The following is a 17,835-nucleotide window of genomic DNA, read 5'->3' on the forward strand; positions in this document are numbered from 1 at the left end:
AGATTAATCTAATGTGGTCTCCCGCCCAAACAAACAGCATCTACTTATCTGTTTTGCAGAAAAATAATGAATAGAAAATTGTTCTTAGATTTTTGCAACAGTGAGAAAGAGGAGAGAGAGAGAGAGAGAGAAAGAGAGAGAGAGAGAGAGAGAGAGAGAGAGAGAGAGAGAGAGAGAGAGAGAGAGAGAGAGAGGAGCTCAGCATTTGTTGAGGAGAGGACTGAGCATGATGTCTGCCTGCGGACTGATTCTCTCACTGGCTAACCACCACATTCCAAGGTTCAGAATCACTGGAGCCATGTCTGCTTCCCAGGTGAGGAGGGAAAGTGCGAATTGAGATTCACCGAAAGGCCTGAGGTTACTACACAGTAGGTGAAGCCCAGCACCAGACACTGAACCCAGACAAGTGGCCACAGTGTGCTCATCGAGTCATTGTCCCTTGTGCCTCTCCACAAGACGCCTGCTTGACTCACAGGCCTGTGTCTGTGTGTCTGTGTCTGTGATTTGACACTACAGGCAAATAAAGTGACTCAAAGTTCAGAGCCTGACTTTGTGTCATCCCTTACACAGGTTACGGGCCAGCTGCCAGCCGTCTGCTCCAGGGTAACCTCTGCACATACTCTGGCTCCTTCCTTATTTTTCCAAGTATCCAGAAGTTAGACGCTGACACATGTTAATGGCTCGATAAATGTTTGTTGAAAGACATCCACAATGGATAGATCTGATCCAGCCAGGTAGGGCCAAGGAAGATTTCCCTGGGGAAAGATGTTTAGGTCAAAGTGACAAAGCTAGGGGATGGGCAGGGGAGGAAGAGGGTGACTCAGGCCACAAGAGCATGTAGAATGCTCTGCCAGAGTCAGTTGCTGGGCAGTTGTGGAAAGTTCAGCATATCAATTTTCTACAGCTGCTATAAAAAAACCACCACCAACCTCATTGCCTTAAAGGGGTGTGCACCTATGCTCTTACAGTTCTGAAGATGGGAAGCACTTCCAGAAAACAAGGGGTCTGGAGGGCTACATTTCTTCTGCAGGGTTTCAGGATAAATTCTTCCCTTGTGTATCTCCCCCTAAACCCCAACCCCAGGCCAGGGGCACCTATACCCAGAGTTCACAAGTTCACAGTCCCATTCCTAGGTTCTAGGTCATATATCCCATGCCCTGTCCAGCTGGCTGAGATGGTTCTGAGGGAGAGAGAGTTGACCTTAGCCTCTGGAGACTTTGGCCGCCGAACTTATACATGTGCAGTGCCTTAGGGGAGGAAAGGGTTCATTTGGCTTACACTTCCATATTGCTGTTCATCATGGAAGAGAGTCAAGAGAACAAGCTCAAACAGGGCAGGAACAGGGAGGCAGAGCTGATGCGGAGCTCATGGAGGAGAACTGCTTCACTGTTTGCTCCCCATGGCTTGCTCAGCCTGCTTTCTTTTGTTTTTTTTTTTGTTGTTTTTTTTTTGTTTTTTTTTTTTTTTTTTTTTTTTTCGAGACAGGGTTTCTTCTGTGGCTTTGGAGGCTGTCCTGGAACTAGCTCTTGTAGACCAGGCTGGCCTCGAACTCACAGAGATCCGCCTGCCTCTGCCTCCCAAGTGCTGGGATTAAAGGCGTGCGCCACCAACGCCCGGCTTCAGCCTGCTTTCTTATAGAACCTAAAACCACAAACCCAGGCATGAGACTACCCACAATGGGCTGGGCCCAATACCAGCAGTCACTAATTAAGAAAACGCCCTACAGGTTTGCCTACAGCCTGGTCTTCTGAAGGTATTTTCTCCCAGGTATCCCCTGGCTGCCCTGGAACTCTGTAGATCAGGATGGCTCCAAATTTAGAGATTAACCTGCCTCTGCCTCTATGAGTGCTGAGATTAAAGGCACACACTACCACTGCCTGACTGGAGGTTTTGTTTGCTTGTTTTTGTTTTGTTTTTTTTTGGCACAGGGTTTCTCTGTGTAACAACTGTAGCTGTCCTGGCACTGTAGACCAGGTTGGCCTCAAACTCAACAGAGATCCACCTGCCTCTGCCTCCCAAGTGCTGGGATTAAAGGCGTGTGCTACTACGGCCAGGCCTACCTTCTTAATTGAGTTTCCTTTTGATGACTTCAGTCTAGTTGACATAAAGCTAGCCAAGACACATACACACAATACATTTTAAGAAAGTCAAACAAGTTAGGGATAATTTGACTTGATGCAAGGCATATGCTGGAGGCAGGAGGATCTCTATGAGTACAGCCAGACCTACATAGTAAGTTCCTGGCCAGCTGGAGATATGTAGTAAGACCCTATCTCAAATGATCTGAGATCTGGTTGACCAAGATGGAATTTTCTCTAATTCTTCTCTAGGGAGGCCCTTCTTTCTCCACTCCCAGGCTCTACCTTGGCCAGCATCAGAATGCCCTGGGGGAGGGGGGTCACCGGCTCACCACTAAATTCCTGAATCTGTAGGATAAAGTTGGGCCACTGCCATTGCTGTTCTAACAAATCTTCCAGAGGCTGCCGCTGCTGCACCAGTTTGGAATCACTCCTAGAGGCCAAGATTTCCTCTGTTTATGTGGTAATGTAGTGTTTATGAATTAATAGAGCTTGCCTGGGGTTCAGAATGCAAAGCCAGCCATACTAGCTAGCCACAGAAGCCGGAGCAGTGTTGTCACACACCTTTAATCCCAGGACTCAGGAGACAGAGGCAGATGGATCACTGTGAGTTCGAGGCTACCCAGGGCTACATCATCATTAATCAGTCTAAAAGAGTAACCGAGCCTTCAGTCCCAGCACTAGAGAGATATATAAGGAAGAAGCAAAAGGTCTCATGTGGCAAGTAGTCTCCAGCCACGGTGAAGACAGGATTGCCCCAACCTGGGTAGAGGCAAGAGCCCTCTGGTGGCTTGGCTGCTTTGCTTCTCTGGGTGACGCCAATGCCACGAGCAATTCCGAGGTTTCGGGAAATGAAAGACAAGACATCCAACAGTTTGTGCTAAGAGAATGCGTCTGTCGCCTTTATTGCCAGAGAATGCGTGTGTGTACGTCTTTATTGCAAGTGCTAAGAGATCCCCCCCCGTAAAGAGGGAGCAGGCTTATATACAGGTTTACAGCACAGTGGAAAAACCCCAGGTGTAAAAGAGCTCATGTTCTCCTCAAGCTAGATATTGATTTCAGGCAGGCAAGGCTGGGGCTGTAAGCCAGGACTACAGAGCAGGATGCACCTGTGGCTATCAGCTGACAAGCAATGCACAGAAATCCGTGGGGGCTGGGACCCAACACTCTGATCTTCAGCTTGAACCCCAATATCTGCCTCTGGGTTTATTATTCAAGCTACATGTTTATATAAATGATAATTTCTGTCTCTGAAATGATGGATTCCACATTGAAAAGAGCAGGGGCTGGAGACGGGCACAGTTTTCGCTCAGCACACATGGAAGCTCTGGGTTCCACTCCCAGCATGACAGAAACTGTCGGAGGTATACAAAATCGGTCCTAGCGCTCAGCTGGGAATAGAAGTTCAAGATCATCCTTGTCTGCATAGTTGAGTTTGAGGCCAGCCTGGGCTACATGATGTTATGGGTAGCTCACCAGAGATGACCACTGAGACACAGTTTACAGCCAAATTTTTAGAGGCAGAAACTGTTTCCTGACGTCTTGCTCTCTTGCTCGGCAGCTACAGGGCAGGGCGGGAGGGGGTGGTGCTTTGTAGACGTCAGCAGTTTGCAGCAAGCAGTTTAAACAGGAGCTAAAGTAATCAGTTAGCTGTTGGGGAAGGGGTGTGGAGGGCGGTCAGCACAAACTGGCAGTTTAACAGAAGCTGCTGAAACAAGTGACAAGTTAGCTAGGGCATCCTAACCTTTGGTTCCTAGAATAGAGTTGGGTAATTCTCCATCAAGAAGATGAAATTCTAGTGAAACTTGAAATGGCCTCACCAAGAATACAAGATGGAGGAACCTTTGCATTGTCTTGCCCTGTCACAATGAAATCTTGTCACAGGAAAAAAAAATTATACACACACACAAACAAACACACTAAACTAGATATCCTTGAAGGTTTCCTCAGCTGTAACGGGAGGCCATAACTCTACAGTATTACCGCTGAATCTGTGTCTTCATTTATTCAATGGGTACAGCCGTAATTTCTAACTCAGATAAAAATACTGAAAGGGGAAAATTAATAAAAGTCTAAAACTTAGACACCAAAGCCTATACAGGAAAAAGAAAAATTTCCAAGCCTCTCCGAGTTCCCAAAAAGGCAAAAAGGCAGCCCCTGACAAATAAGGCTAAACAAAGAACTGGTTCAGAGGTCTGGAAACAGATAACACCCCCAAGCTGTGTCAACATTTCTCTGTCCTAAAGAAGATCAGATAATTGTCAACTCAGTCCCTGCCTAGGAGATAATTAACAAACTTATTTCTGAGGAACCAAAAATTAAAATTAATAAAAGTTTAAAAAACTTAGGCCCTGCCTGGAGGTGTTGACACACACCTTTAATCCCAGCACTCAGGAGGCAGAGGCAGGCCGATCTCTGTGAGTTCGAGACCAGCATGGTCTACTAGAGCTAGTTCCAAGACATCCTCCAAAGCCACAGAGAAACCCTGTCTTGAAAAAACAAAAAACAAACAAACAAAAAAAAAACGTAGGCCCTGAAAAGGGAACTTCTAATGACTGAGAATGCTGTTTCTGGTGCCTGAGCCCTGCTCTCAGAGAAGGGGAGGTGACCATCCACCACTTGGGCCAACACTCCTGTCTGCTAATTGCTGGTCATAAGGTTGTAAATATCCCCAGCTCAGGGAATAACCGACAGACCCTGTGACTCTGTAACCCTGCCCCCTGTCTTATCTTACTCAAATGTATCTGGCTTAAAATATATAGTTGCTGTTTTACTCTGTACTTTGTATGACCTTAAGTAACCATGGAATCTTTGAAATTTGTGGCCTTCAACCTTATGGTCTGCCCCTTTAAAAGCTTCTCTTTTTGGCTGATTGGCATCTCATTTCCTCCACCAAGGAGTGAGATCCAAGCTGGCCACCTGAATAATAAAAAGAAATCTTTTGCTTTTGTATCAGAGTGTAGACTCTTTGGGTTAATCTCTGGGCTCTGCAAACCTGGCACAACAATTTCCTCGATAGCTTCCTGCTTAATTTCATCCTGCCCAAACATACAGTTATTGTTTTATCCTATGTAACCATAAAAACTGTAATCTCAAGATATCCAATCTTTTGAACTTTGCCCTTTAAAAACCTTCTCAGCCAAAAGTGGCCCTCTGCTTGATTGCGAACTGGCAAGGTCCGAGTTGCAACTTGAAATAAAGAAACCTTTGTTTTTGCACTTGGTGAATCATCTCCTTGTGGATTTTTGGGGTTCCTCCATCTGGGCATAACAATATCAAATTGTCAGCTTGACAGGATTTAGAATCACCTAGAGACAAACTTATGAGCATGACTGAAGTAGTTCCTTTTTTTGTTTTGTTTTGTTTTGTTTTGGAGACAGGGTTTCTCTGTAGCTTTGGGGCCTGTTCTGGAACTGGCTCTGTAGATCAGGTTGGTCTCGAACTCGAAGAGTTCCACTTGCCTCTGCCTCCTGAGTACTGGTATTAAAGGCTTCACCTGAAGCAAGACGAAGGAACCTTTGCTGATACAGTTCCCTCTGCTAGGGTACAGTGGTGTCTTGGCTATAGAACCCAGCACTAGAAATGTCCTTGGGAATCAGGCTATAGGAGGTAGGAGGGAGAACTCTGGCTCTCCCTGTACTCCCACCCTTGGTGGCCCTCTGGACACCAGTCACCAGTTTACAGGCTACCTGTTTTTTGTTGTTGTTTTGTTTTTTTGTTAATCTCTCTGTGTCTAGCATTAACACTAGAAAACAGGTGTGAGAATAATTCAGAGGTAAACCGAGCTTAGTGGAACACACCTGTCACACTGGCACTCCGGATGCAGAGGCAAGAGGATCAGGAGTCAGTGCAATCCTTGGTTCCACTGCTAGTTTGAGGCCAGTGTGGGTTACAAGAGACCATCTCAAACAAAACAAACAAACACCAACTAAAAAATGGAAGAAAAAAATTACAACCAAAGCCAGGTGTTGGCGGCGCACGCCTTTAATCCCAGCACTCGGGAGGCAGAAGAAGGCAGATCTCTGTGAGTTCGAGGCCAGCCTGGTCTACAGATAGAATTCCAGGACAACCTCCAAAGCTACACAGAGAAACAAAAGAAAAGAAAAAAAAAATCACGACCAAACTCAGCCTTCCCTCCCACCCCAGTGACTGTTCTTGGATAGCGTGTGTGGCTGGTGGTGAACTTAGGTGTATTGCTGCTGAGGCAAGAGGTGGTCAGCCCACAAGGTCACAGACTTGTCATGTCCCCCACAACTTGGTTTTGTCATCTGGGAAAGGAGGTGTTTCAGAAGCCCGTAAAACATAGGGTGGAAGCCTGACCCCCAGTGATTTCTAATGCCAGCTGCCTTCTGGGTTTTGCCTTCATCTAGACTGGAACTTCCAGGGTCCCCACTCAGGTCAAGCTTGGCAGTGTGTGCTATTGGAACCTAGGTCCCCAACTTTCCCCCTCCATTGGGGGAAGGGTTTTCTCACCCTTTGCCCATTTTGGGAGTCCTCCCACTGTGGAAAAAGGCTTTAGCCTTTGTGTGTGTGTGTGTGTGTGTGTGTGTGTGTGTGTGTGTGGTGCGTGTGTGCGTGTGTGTGTGTGTGTGTGTGTGTGTGGTGTGGTGTGTGTGTGTGTGTGTGTGCAAAACATCAAGCAAGTTGCTCCCCCCCAGGCCTCCCCAATGCCGCCCAGAGCCACTCGAGTGCAAGTCAGGCTCCCTTGGAAGCAACATAACTGGGGTAGAGCGCTTGCCTGGCTTGAACAAGGCGGTGGGTGCAGAAAGCAGAGTTCTTGTGCTCACACAGAAGCACTGGGGAAACCAGGGGTGTTAAAGAGGCTCTGTCTGTCCAAAGGGAAAGAAGAAGAACCTGTTTTCTGCCCAGAAGGCCAGGAGCAGCAGCAGCATTGGGGCTGGGAGGTGAATAGCCTGGTGACCTATGCTCTGTCTGTCTGGTGACACCACGCCAGATCTTCCCCCAGACCCTAACATGTCACCTGTACTGTACAAAGCGTTTCGTGTAGTCACGCCTTAAGCTTTGTTGTGCACACAGGATTGTCTTAATTATCACCAGGAGATGTTTTCCGAATTGTTCTCTGCTTAAATATTCCTAAAAAAACAAAAACCAAAAAAACAAACAAAAAAAAAACACAAAAAGAACAACAACAACAACAAAAACCAAAAACAAAAAACTACTGGTGTCAGAGTTTGAACGAGACTGCTGAGTCCTGTTGAACTGGACTTCCTTCTTGCAGCTCTGGGATCCAGCTGGACGCTGTTTGCAGAGAGGCCACCCCCTCCCCACCCCTGACCCACGTGGATTCAGTTCGCAGTGCTCATTCCCAGCACGGCTAAACCTGGCAGAGGCGTACACTTGCAATCCCAGCAGTAAGAATGCAAGCAGAAGAATCTGGAGTGAAGGCCATTAGTTACATAGTGAGTGTGAGGCCAGCCTGGCCTGTATAGGAGAGACCCGATCTCAAAATAAATAAAAGTTAAAAAGTAAAACTGTCGCTCTTGCGCTAACCCAGCAACCCAACACCCAGGACCCGAAGCCTGTCTGACACAGTTTCTCTCTCTCCGCAGACAGGCCTCAGCTTTCTACAGAGGACTGGTAACATCTGGACACTTTAAAACAATCCTGTGTTTGAACAGACCCCTAAGTTTGGAAAGCCCTCGGGCTAGAGAGACAGTAGCCAGCAGACCTGTTCTTATGGAATGAGGGGGTGGTGGGGAAAGGGGAGGAGCTAGGACGGAGGAGGAGAGGAGGAGGCCAGGCAGAGGCTCGATCTTTCCTGGTCAAGGAAGTGCAGCACAATGGCGGCTTTTGTGTATCAGTAGAACCCTGGTTCGAGTTCAGCGGAGACTTCATTGCAGGTATTTATGACCGTTCCAGAGCAATCACGACTCTCCAGAGTAGAGTAGGTTGTTAGGGAAAAGACTCCCAATCTCTCTGGAAGATCCAGTATGGTCTGGGGTAGCTTGAGGATAGGTGTGCATCCTTAGAAATGGGTCACAAGACCTCAAGCAAACCTCACCGAAGGCATTCACACAAACATCAAGAATTGGTGTACCGCTGGGTGGTGGTGGCGGCGGGCAGCGCACGGCTTTAATCCCTGCACTCGGGAGACCACAGAGGCAGGCTGATCTCTGTGAGTTAGGCCAGCAAGGTCTACAGAACGAGTTCCGAGTCCCGGTACAGCCTCTAAAGCCACACAGAGAAACGCTGTCTCGAACATGTCCCCCCATCCCCCCACCCTCTCCCCACCCCCGCACCCCCCCTCCGAAAAAACAAAAAAGATTTGGTGTAAACCAACCACTGCCCGACTGCCTGGTTTCTTTTTTGTTTGGTTGGTTCTTTTGTGTTTTTGAGACAAAGTGTGTGTGTGTGTGTGTGTGTGTCTGGCTGCCCGGAGATTTGTCTGCCTCTGTTGAGATTAAAGGTGCATACCACTTTGCCCAGCACTTCCACGCTTCTGGGTTTTTTTGTTTGTTTTTTATTAAATTAATTATTTTTATTTTATTCATTTATTTGTTTTTGAGACAAGGTCTCATTGTGTAGCCCTGGCTATCCTGGAACTACTAGGCTGGCCTGGAACTCACAGCAATCCACTTGCGCTGGCCACTGAGTGCCAGGATTAAGGGTGTATGACACCATGCCTGGTTTGCCTCCCTCCCTCTCTCCTTCCCTCCGCCCCTCTCTTTCTTTCTTTTGATCTTTTTGTATCTCTGGCTGTCTTGTGATTTAGTTCAAACTAATAGAAATCCTTCTGCTTCTGTCTCCTGAGTGCTGGGGTTAAACTTGTGCCCACACCCAGCTTGCATACTTCCCTGTTGCAACCAGTGTAGTCCGCATGAGGTGGTCTATTTTACATTTACTTTTGTTGTTTGTTTGTTTGTATGTTTTCCCCAGACAGGGTTTCTCTGTGGCTTTGGGGCCTGTCCTGAAACTCACTCTGTAGACCAGGCTGGCCTCGAACTCAGAGAGAGCCACCTGTCTCTGCCTCCCGAGTGCTGGGATTAAAGGGGTGAGCCACTAAGGCCCGGCTACATTTACCTTTTTTAAAGCTTTATTTTTTGTTTCATGTATGCAAGTGTTTGGCCTGCAGGCACCCTGTGAGTGCCTGGGGCTTGCAGGGGACAGAGGAGGGCGGCAGAGCCTCTGGAGTTACAGCCAGTTGTTGGCTTATGCTTTGTGTTTTGAGGTATCCAAGCTGGCCTCAGACCCACACCCTCCCTCAGACTGTGAAGTGCTAGAATAAGAGGTGCAGCTTTTGCATAAAGAAAGAATGTGCTGTAAAATAATAACAGCCGGGGAGGTGGCTCCTTTGGTACAGTATTTGCCTAGCATGCACAGCTCTAGGTTTGATGCTCAGCACCACATAAAACCATACATGGTGGCTGGCACACACCTGTAACTTTAACAATTGGTGGGTAGAGGCCGGAGGATCGGAAGTGAGTTTGAGGCCAGCCGCCTGGAACCCAAGTGACCTCATATTAAAATAAAAAATATAAATAATTAAAAAAACTTAGCCAGGCGTTGGTGGCACATGCCTTTAATCCCAGCACTTGGGAGGCAGAGGCAGGCGGATCTCTGTGAGTTCGAGACCAGCCCGATCTACAGAACGAGTTCCAGGACCGCCTCCAAAGCCACAGAGAAACCCTATCTCTAAAAAACAAAAACAAAAAAACAAAAACTTTTATAGAGCCAGATGTAGTGGTCCACACTTTTAATCCCAACACTCAGGAGGAGGAAGCATGCAGATTCCATAAATTGGGGACCAGCCTGATGGACAGAGAGAGCTCCAGGCCAAGGCTACATAAAGAGACCAAAACAAGCTAACAGGCGAAAGTGATAAGAGAGGCACAGACATCGCAGGTCTCAGAAATGTGGCTGAGCACCTGACCTGAGCTCTGAGATGATGGGTTGCCTCTTTCCACCCCAACTCTTGGCTGGAGATGGAAAGCTGTTTCATGGCGTCTTAAGGGGTACATTAACCCTCTGCCTTCACAGATCACTGGCTCTCTTCATAACCCTCAGCCTGAAGACTCAGTTCCTGCCTTTGCTCATTGAAGGGTGGTACCACTAGCTAGAGTATCCTGGTGACATATTCTGGTGACTCCACCAGGCAGCTTGGGAGTTCTCTGGTAAGTTGCAGAGTTATCGAGAAGTCCTGCTCACTGCCTGGACTTTGGGACCCCAGGGGGTCCTTTTTGGGAAACCCCTGGCTCAGTTGGTACAGTACTTGCCTAACATAGGCAGGCCCTAGGTTTGACCCCCAGTGCCACATAAAACCGTGTGTGGTAGCACAGGCCTATAATTTTAGCAATTGGGAGATAGAGGCAGAAGGTCAAGGTCATCGCTGGATACATGGTGAGTTTGAGAACAACCTGGAACCCAAGAGAAGTTATCTTAATAATGATAATAAATTTTAAAAGGTGTCTTTGAAGAGCCAGGTGTAGTGGACTATACCTTTACTCCCAGCCCTCAGGGGGCAGAGGCTTCAAATGATGGCGCAGGGCTTCAGGTGATTTCACATGGGGACTTTTATCTCTCTGGCTTTCCTACCCTCTCCGTCACTGTCACTCAAACAGACTGAATTGTTTCCCTGTCTGGTTTTGTTCCAGGTTTACAGGTTTTTCAACCTGTGGTTTGAAAGAACTCTGGGAGGCTGGTACCTACCTTTAATCCTACCACTCAGAGACAGAGACAGAGACATGTCTTTATGAGTTCAAAGCCAGACAGGACTACTGAGACCCTGTTTCAAAACAAAGAAACAGAAATCCTTTTTTTTTTTTAAAAAAGTAAAGTAAAAATTTCCTCTAAGAAATGTACAATTTTTTTGGGGGGGGGCTTGTTTCTACTTAATACATTCTGAGCTGGTCATGGTGGAACACACCTTTGATCCCTGCACTCAGGAGGCAGAGGCAGGTGGATCTCTTGAGTTCGAAGCCAGGCTAATCCACACAGTGAGTTCCGGGACAGCCAAGGCTGTTACATAGAGGAAGAACCCTGTCTGGAAACAAGCAAACAAAAACAGAATAAGTTCTGTAATGTAATTATTTGTCTTTTAGTGTGTAAAATAGTGAGAAAAACCTTAATTTGACCTTGAAATTCTTAAATATATTTGCATAGCAAATCCCTGGGAATTTCAGGATTGGGGTTTCTAAGCCAGGCAGTGTTGGAGCACACCTTTAATCCCAGTACTTAGAGGCAGCTGTATCTCTCTAAGTTGGAGGCCAACCTTGTTTTCAGAGTGAGTTCCAGGACTACATAGTGAAATCCTGTCTCAACAAAACAAAACAAACAAGAAAAAAAAACAAACAGAATTGCGTTTCCATGTAATATGCTGCATAACTTCTCTTGGATTTTTTAATTTATGAGTATTTTTTCCACCTTCTTGAAGGCACAGGAAATTGTCAGCCTGGCCGATTTGGCATTCTTTACTCACAAGCTTTGTGATACGTAAAACAGCACTTGACATTTTGTTATTGGTAGTGTGTGTTGTGTGGTGTGGGTGGTCATGTGATGCACATGAGGTCTCTCCTTTTGCCTCATTGATGAACGGTTTACATCTGTGTGCTCAGGCGAGCTGGCCTTGCATCTCCAGGTCTCCACCTCCCGTCTGGCAGTAGTAGCCCTGGGACTACAGATACATGCCACTACATCTGGCTTTGTGGGTTCTGGGGATTGAACTCAGGTCTTCAGACATTTCTCGTGAGTGATTTTACTCACTGAGCCTTCTTGCTGGCTCAGAAAAGAGCACCCCCCCCGCTTTAAAGTACAAGTGGTAGCAAAATCCCTTAGGACTGTATCAAACAAGAACTCTACAGTTTTACACTATGAGGAGAGGGGATATTTGTTACAATATGTTACGCATGTAATTGGATTCAATTCTCTTATAATAAACTGGTAAATGTCTTGTCTAGTGACAATGAGAAAGAAAACGAAGGCTTGGTATAGTGCTTGCATGGTGTGCATAAGCAAAGCATGATCTGGGTTTGTTGGTGTTTGCCTCAAAGCCCAGCATTCAGACAGGACCAAGTTCAAAGTCATCCTTGGCTACATCAAAGTTCAAGACCAACCTAAGCTACTTGAAACTCCATTCTCCACCTGATCTTCCAATAAAAATGTGGCTCTGTCTCAAAAAAAGGGAATAAAGTAAAAGGAGCCATTAAGTAGGTTAGAGAAATATTAAAAAATACCTAGGTTGGGCATGGGCATGGTAACAACACGCCTTTAATCCCAGCACTTGGGAAGCAGAGGCAGGCGGATCTCTGGGAGTTCAAGGCCAGTCTGGTCTACATAGTTCCAGGACAGCCAGGGCTACACAGAGAAACCCTGTCTGAAAAAACAAAAAAAAAGGGAGGGGGGGAATGAGACTGTATTAATGTATTTCTGGTAGCCTTAAAAGAGACATCTTTTTTAATAAGGATTTTTTTTGTATAGTAAAATAAAATTTTGCTCTATTTGTCCAAAAACAGAAAAAGAAAGATGAGGGGAGGGCAGTGGCAGAAAACGTAAGCTTAATGCAGGGGTAAGTCACACGAGGTTAGTGGAGGACTCGCTTAAAAATGGTCTGTGTGAGATGATTGAAAGTTGTTACAATTCTCAAGGTGCAGAGGCCAGACAGGGTGTCAGACCCACTGGGACTAAACTTACAGATGGCTGCTGGGAAATTTTTTTTCTTCAGACAGGGTTACTCTGTGTAGACTCAGCTGTCCTGGAACTCGCTCTGTAGACCAGGCTGGCCACAACTCATATCCACCTGTCTGTGCCTCCTGAGTGCTGGGATTAAAGGTGCATGCCAGGGCCACCATTGCCTGGCTATTATTTATCTGTTTGCATGCTTGTTTATTTAGGAGACTATAGCAGTCATTTACAGCCTCCTAAACTGTTGCCAGCCGAGTTCATTGCTGGAACTCAGAAGGTGACTGTGTTGGTCCAAGGGACTTTCTCAATCCTTGTTCTAGGGCTCTGAGTGATAAAGAACTTTTCTAAAAAGCAGAGTAGGCGAGCCGGGCGTTGGTGGCGCATGCCTTTAATCCCAGCACTCGGGAGGCAGAGGCGGGCGGATCTCTGTGAGTTCGAGGCCAGCCTGGTCTACAGAGCGAGTTCTAGGACAGCCTCCAAAGCCACAGAGAAACCCTGTCTGAAAAGGAAAAAAAAAAAAAAGGCAGAGTAGGCTTTCCGGCCCCCAGGACCACATTACAAGGTGAGAGGGCATGATACAACGGGATCCTGTTTGGAAATGGATGGCTGAAGAGAATCGTCGACAGAGATGTGGCTGTGGGCCTGGGCTGGTTTCCGGGTTGAGAAGGGCATCTTAATCCTTGGCCTGAAAAGGTGTCTCCTCTTGTACGCTGCCTTAGGATCATCTCCCTGCAGATCCATCAGGATGAGCTTCCAGGCCCCACCCACACTCCTGCAGCTGGCAGTGCAGAGCCTACTGAAGGACGAGGCCCTGGCCATCTCTGCTCTGAAGGACCTGCCCATGGAGCTCTTCCCACCACTCTTCAAGGAGGCCTTCAACCAGGGGCAGTCCAAGATCCTGAAGGCGATGGTGCAGGGCTGGCCTTTCCCCTGTCTCCCACTCGGGGGTCTGATGAAGATGAAGATACCCCACCTGAAGACCTTACACACCATACTGTTGGGGATCGATACAATGCTTAAGCAGAAGGTTTGCCCCAGGTAAGGGAGACCGAGATGCTCAAGAGGGAGGAGGCTTGGGAGTCCAGGGTAGGAAGAGCTAGGGTCAAGGAGGCTAGAGAATGGAGGGAAGACTGGAGGCTTGTGTTGGCCTCAGTGAGGAGGATTTCAGAAGTCATGGGACCACAGCTCAGTCATCTAGGTAAAGGATTTGAGTGTTCAGGACTGTTTAGGAATAGACATAGCTATTGTGGTTTCTTTTATCATTTATTCTTTATTTTATTTTTGTGTGTGTGTGTGTGTGTGTGTGTGTATGAATGTTTTGCCTGCATGTGTATCTGTTTGCCGAATGTGTGCCTGGTGCCTGTGGACGTCAGAAGAGGGCATCCGGTACCCTGGAATTGGAGTTACAGGTGGTTGGGAGCCACCATGTGGGTGCTGGGATTCCAACCTTAGTTCTCTGCAAGAGCAGTCAGTGCTGTTAACCACTGAGCCATCTCTCTAGCTCCTCTTTTTATCATTTATTAAAAAATAAAACTCCAGGGCTGGAGAGATGGCTCAGAGGTTAAGAGTACTGGCTGCTCTTCCAGAGGTCCTGAGTTCAATTCCCAGCAACCTCATGGTGGCTCACAGCCATCTGTAATGAGGTGTGGTACCCTCTTCTGTCATGCAGGCAGACAGAACACTTCACACATAATAAATAATTATTAAAAAAATAAATCTCGGGATAAATTTTAAGGATATAACTCCGAATGAACCGCAAATGACCATGGCACACCACCACTACTATCCACTTCCCGGTTCAAAAAGTCCACACAACCCCTGGGCCTCAGCTCTTCCTCCTCTGAGGGCCTCTGCCAGGGAACTCGATGATCCATCCTGGCCCGTCTCAAACCAATGCCCGTGGACATCAGACACAGAAAAATTCCCGTGACACGTAGCTAAGGCTGAAAGTGCCTACCCCTCCACTTCCCCTAGGTGTTAGAAGTGGGGCCAGGCTAGGTTAGAGAGGAAGGGATGGAGAGCATCAAGATAAAGAAGGAAAGGAGAGGGAGGGAAGTGATGTTGGGAGCAAGAAAAGTTTGTGCAGACCTGTTTTGGTAGTGCCGGCCTTTAGTTTCAGCCTTCAGCCTCAGGATACAATTTTGAGGCCACTCTGGCCCCCTTCATAGTGAGACCCTATTTCAAGAAAATGCAAAAGAAGTATGATGAGGCCGGAAGTTGGTGGCGCACACCTTTAATCCCAGCACTATGAAGGCAGAGGAAGGCGGATCTCTGTGAGTTCGAGACCAGCCTGGTCTACAAGAGCTAGTTCCAGAACAGCCTCCAAAGCCACAGAGAAACCCTGTCTGGGAGGGGGTTGGGGGAAGCACACCGAGGGGGAGTGGGTCATTTTCGTCTTAATTCTTAGACTTCTCATTTCCCCAACAGGAGTCGCAAGCTGCGAGTTCTGGATCTGCGGCCTTTGCACAAGGACTTCTGGAACGTATGGGCTGGAGACAAGGCAGGTGCCCGCTCCCTCGAGGGGAAACATAAGAGAAGAACACAGGCCAGAGGTCCAAGGATGGAGGGCGAGAAGCCCTTGACGGTGTTGATAGACCTGTACCTCAAGTCAAGTGCCCCGGATGTATGCCTGTCCTACCTCTTCCTGTGGGTGCAAGGGAGGAAAGGTTTGGTGCAGCTGGGCTGTAAGAAGCTGAAGATCTCCACGGTAGCTACCCAGAGCATCGTGATGTTTCTGGAGATGCTGGACCTGGACTGCATGGAGGAAGTGGAAGTGTGCTGCACCTGGAATCTGCCCACCCTGGCCGACTTCGCTCCTTACCTGGGCCAAATGAGAAACCTACACAAGCTCCTTCTCTCTCATGTCTGCGTGCCTGCCTCCATTTCCCCCAAGGAGCAGGGACAGCTGCTCAGCCAGTTTACCTCTCAGTTCCTCAAGCTGGAGTGCCTCCAGGAGCTCTCCCTGGACTCCATCTCCTTCCTCGAAGGCCACATGGACCAGATGTTCAGGTGAGGGAAGATGGAGAGCTTTCCTTGAAGACCACCGCAAGGCCTTTTCCTTGCTGGAACGATGTGGTGGTGTAGCTAGAGTTGGGGTTTTCTGCTCTAACAGTGGGGTGAGGAGGTGCAGCAGGGCTACGGGCTGAGCTAGTCACCCAGTGATGGTGCTGGTCCTGGGGTTAGAGGAGAGTAGTTTGAGTGAGCAGACTCTGGGAGGCAGCATACTGGGTATTGACCTTTATTGGGTGACCAGAATGACTATAGAACAAATGATCCAACCTGTGGTGCCCATGCCACGAGCAAAACCAATGTATCGGTGGGAAGCCTGGAGACTTAAATCAATCCACGCTCATAACCGAGGGCGATCTCTCAGGTTCCTCTTTCTTTCCCGATCCCAGTGGAACCTCCACTTGGGGCAACTGCTCCATGAGCAAATCCAATGTATCGGGTGAAAGCCTAGAGATTTAAATTAAAAACAAGACATCCGGCCTTTCGTGCTAAGAGTGTGTGTGTGTGTGTGTGTGTGCGCGCGTGCCCTTTTGCGGGGGGGGGCAGCCTTATATACAGACTTACAGCACAGTGGAAAAACCCCAGGTATAAGAACTGGTGTTTTCCTCATACTAGATGTTGATGTCAGTGGGGCAAGGCTGGGACTCTAAGCCAGGACCAGAGAAGAGGATGCACCTGCGGTTATTGGCTGACAAACAACTCAAGAGACCTCGTGGGGGCTGGAGCGCAACATCCGCCCTGCCCCAGGACTCCCTAACTCACCACCACTACTTGTAAAAAAGACTAACTTCTTGTCTCTCCCTAGGTGCCTGGAGGCCCCCTTGGAGATGCTCTCTATCACTGACTGCCATCTTTCAGAATCAGACCTGCAGTCCCTGGCCCAGTGTCCAGGCGTCCGTCAGCTCAAACACCTGAACCTAAGTGATGTCTTACTGACCAACATAAGTCCTGAGCCCCTCCGAGTCCTGCTAGAGAGAGTCGCAGCCACCCTGAAGACCCTGGACTTAGAGAACTGTAGGATCGTGGACTCTCAGCTCAGTGTCCTCCTGCCTGCTCTGAGCCTCTGCACCCAGCTCACCACATTCAACTACTTAAAGAATCCCATTTCTGTGGCTAGTCTGGAGCGCCTGCTCTGCCACACTGCCAGGCTGAGCCGCTTAAGCCTGGAGATGTATTCTACCCCCTGGGAGATTTATGGTGCCCAGGGTACGTCTCACCACAAGCGGCTGGAGCAGCTTCGTGAGGAGCTGAACAGGACCATTAAGCCACTGGAACACACCAGGACAGTGTGGTTCAGCATCATTCCCTGTCGGCCTTGTGACAACCAAGCTGATTGAGTCAGAGCCCAAGCTGCACTTGGGCTACGGTCCTATCTAGCTGGGTACTCGTGTGCTAAATGATTCCTTCTAGCTCTTGGAAGCAGATTTCTTATGGGATGGGTGACTCCTGAAGATAACATGGACCCGTGATCTTGGGTGTGTGTGGGGGGGAAGGGGGAGGGGGAGGGGGGGTCAGGCAGCAAAAGCAACCTGAGAAAAATGTTGACCTACGGAATTGATGGGACCTTCAGGACAGGTGTATTCAGAAATAAAAGGCGAAGTTTCTAGAATCTAGATGAAGAAACACTTGTGAGGGTGTTGACTGTGTTGTGGGCCAGGATAAAGCAATGGCCAGTGTTTCCCCTCCCCCCCCTTCATGCTATAGGGTGAGGAGAATAGATCGTGATGGTTGTTGCAGCTTTGAAGGCCTAAGTAGCCACCAGCAGCTACTACCTTCATCTAATCTGTATCTCTGAGCCCTAGAGAGTTTGGCCACCATCAGTCCCATCCATCCTAGAAGGCCACGGTTCTGCCGAGAGGGCATTACAGATTTTGGATAACTTCACCAAGACAATGAAAAAGAGCTGTCAGATGGTGCTGAGCATCACCACAAAGTGGGGAGGGACAGGCTTAAACTTTAAGTGGGCAACAACTGTATACCATACTTTGAAAATCAGTAGAGCAAGGCCAGGAGGTGTTAATCCCAACACTTGGGATGCAGGAAGATTTCTGCCTTTGAGGCCAGCCTGGTCTGCAGAACTAGTTCAAGGACAGAAAGGGCTGCAGAAAGA

General features: G+C 48.0%; 1 protein-coding gene across 1 annotated transcript; it reads left to right on the forward strand.

The window, feature by feature from the left end:
* Nucleotides 1-7,817: 7,817 nt before the first annotated feature.
* Nucleotides 7,818-17,163, forward strand: LOC121135789 (PRAME family member 12-like). The gene is made up of 5 exons (XM_040735040.1): nt 7,818-7,939; nt 10,077-10,210; nt 13,436-13,754; nt 15,144-15,725; nt 16,531-17,163. Exons 3-5 carry the CDS (start codon nt 13,462-13,464, stop codon nt 17,060-17,062), a joined length of 1,407 nt encoding a protein of 468 aa, XP_040590974.1. The 5' UTR covers nt 7,818-7,939; nt 10,077-10,210; nt 13,436-13,461; the 3' UTR covers nt 17,063-17,163.
* The last annotated feature ends 672 nt before the right edge of the window (nt 17,164-17,835 follow it).

The sequence above is a fragment of the Mesocricetus auratus genome, unplaced genomic scaffold (genome assembly GCF_017639785.1).
Source record: "Mesocricetus auratus isolate SY011 unplaced genomic scaffold, BCM_Maur_2.0 Super-Scaffold_100042, whole genome shotgun sequence".
Lineage (NCBI taxonomy): Eukaryota > Metazoa > Chordata > Mammalia > Rodentia > Cricetidae > Mesocricetus > Mesocricetus auratus.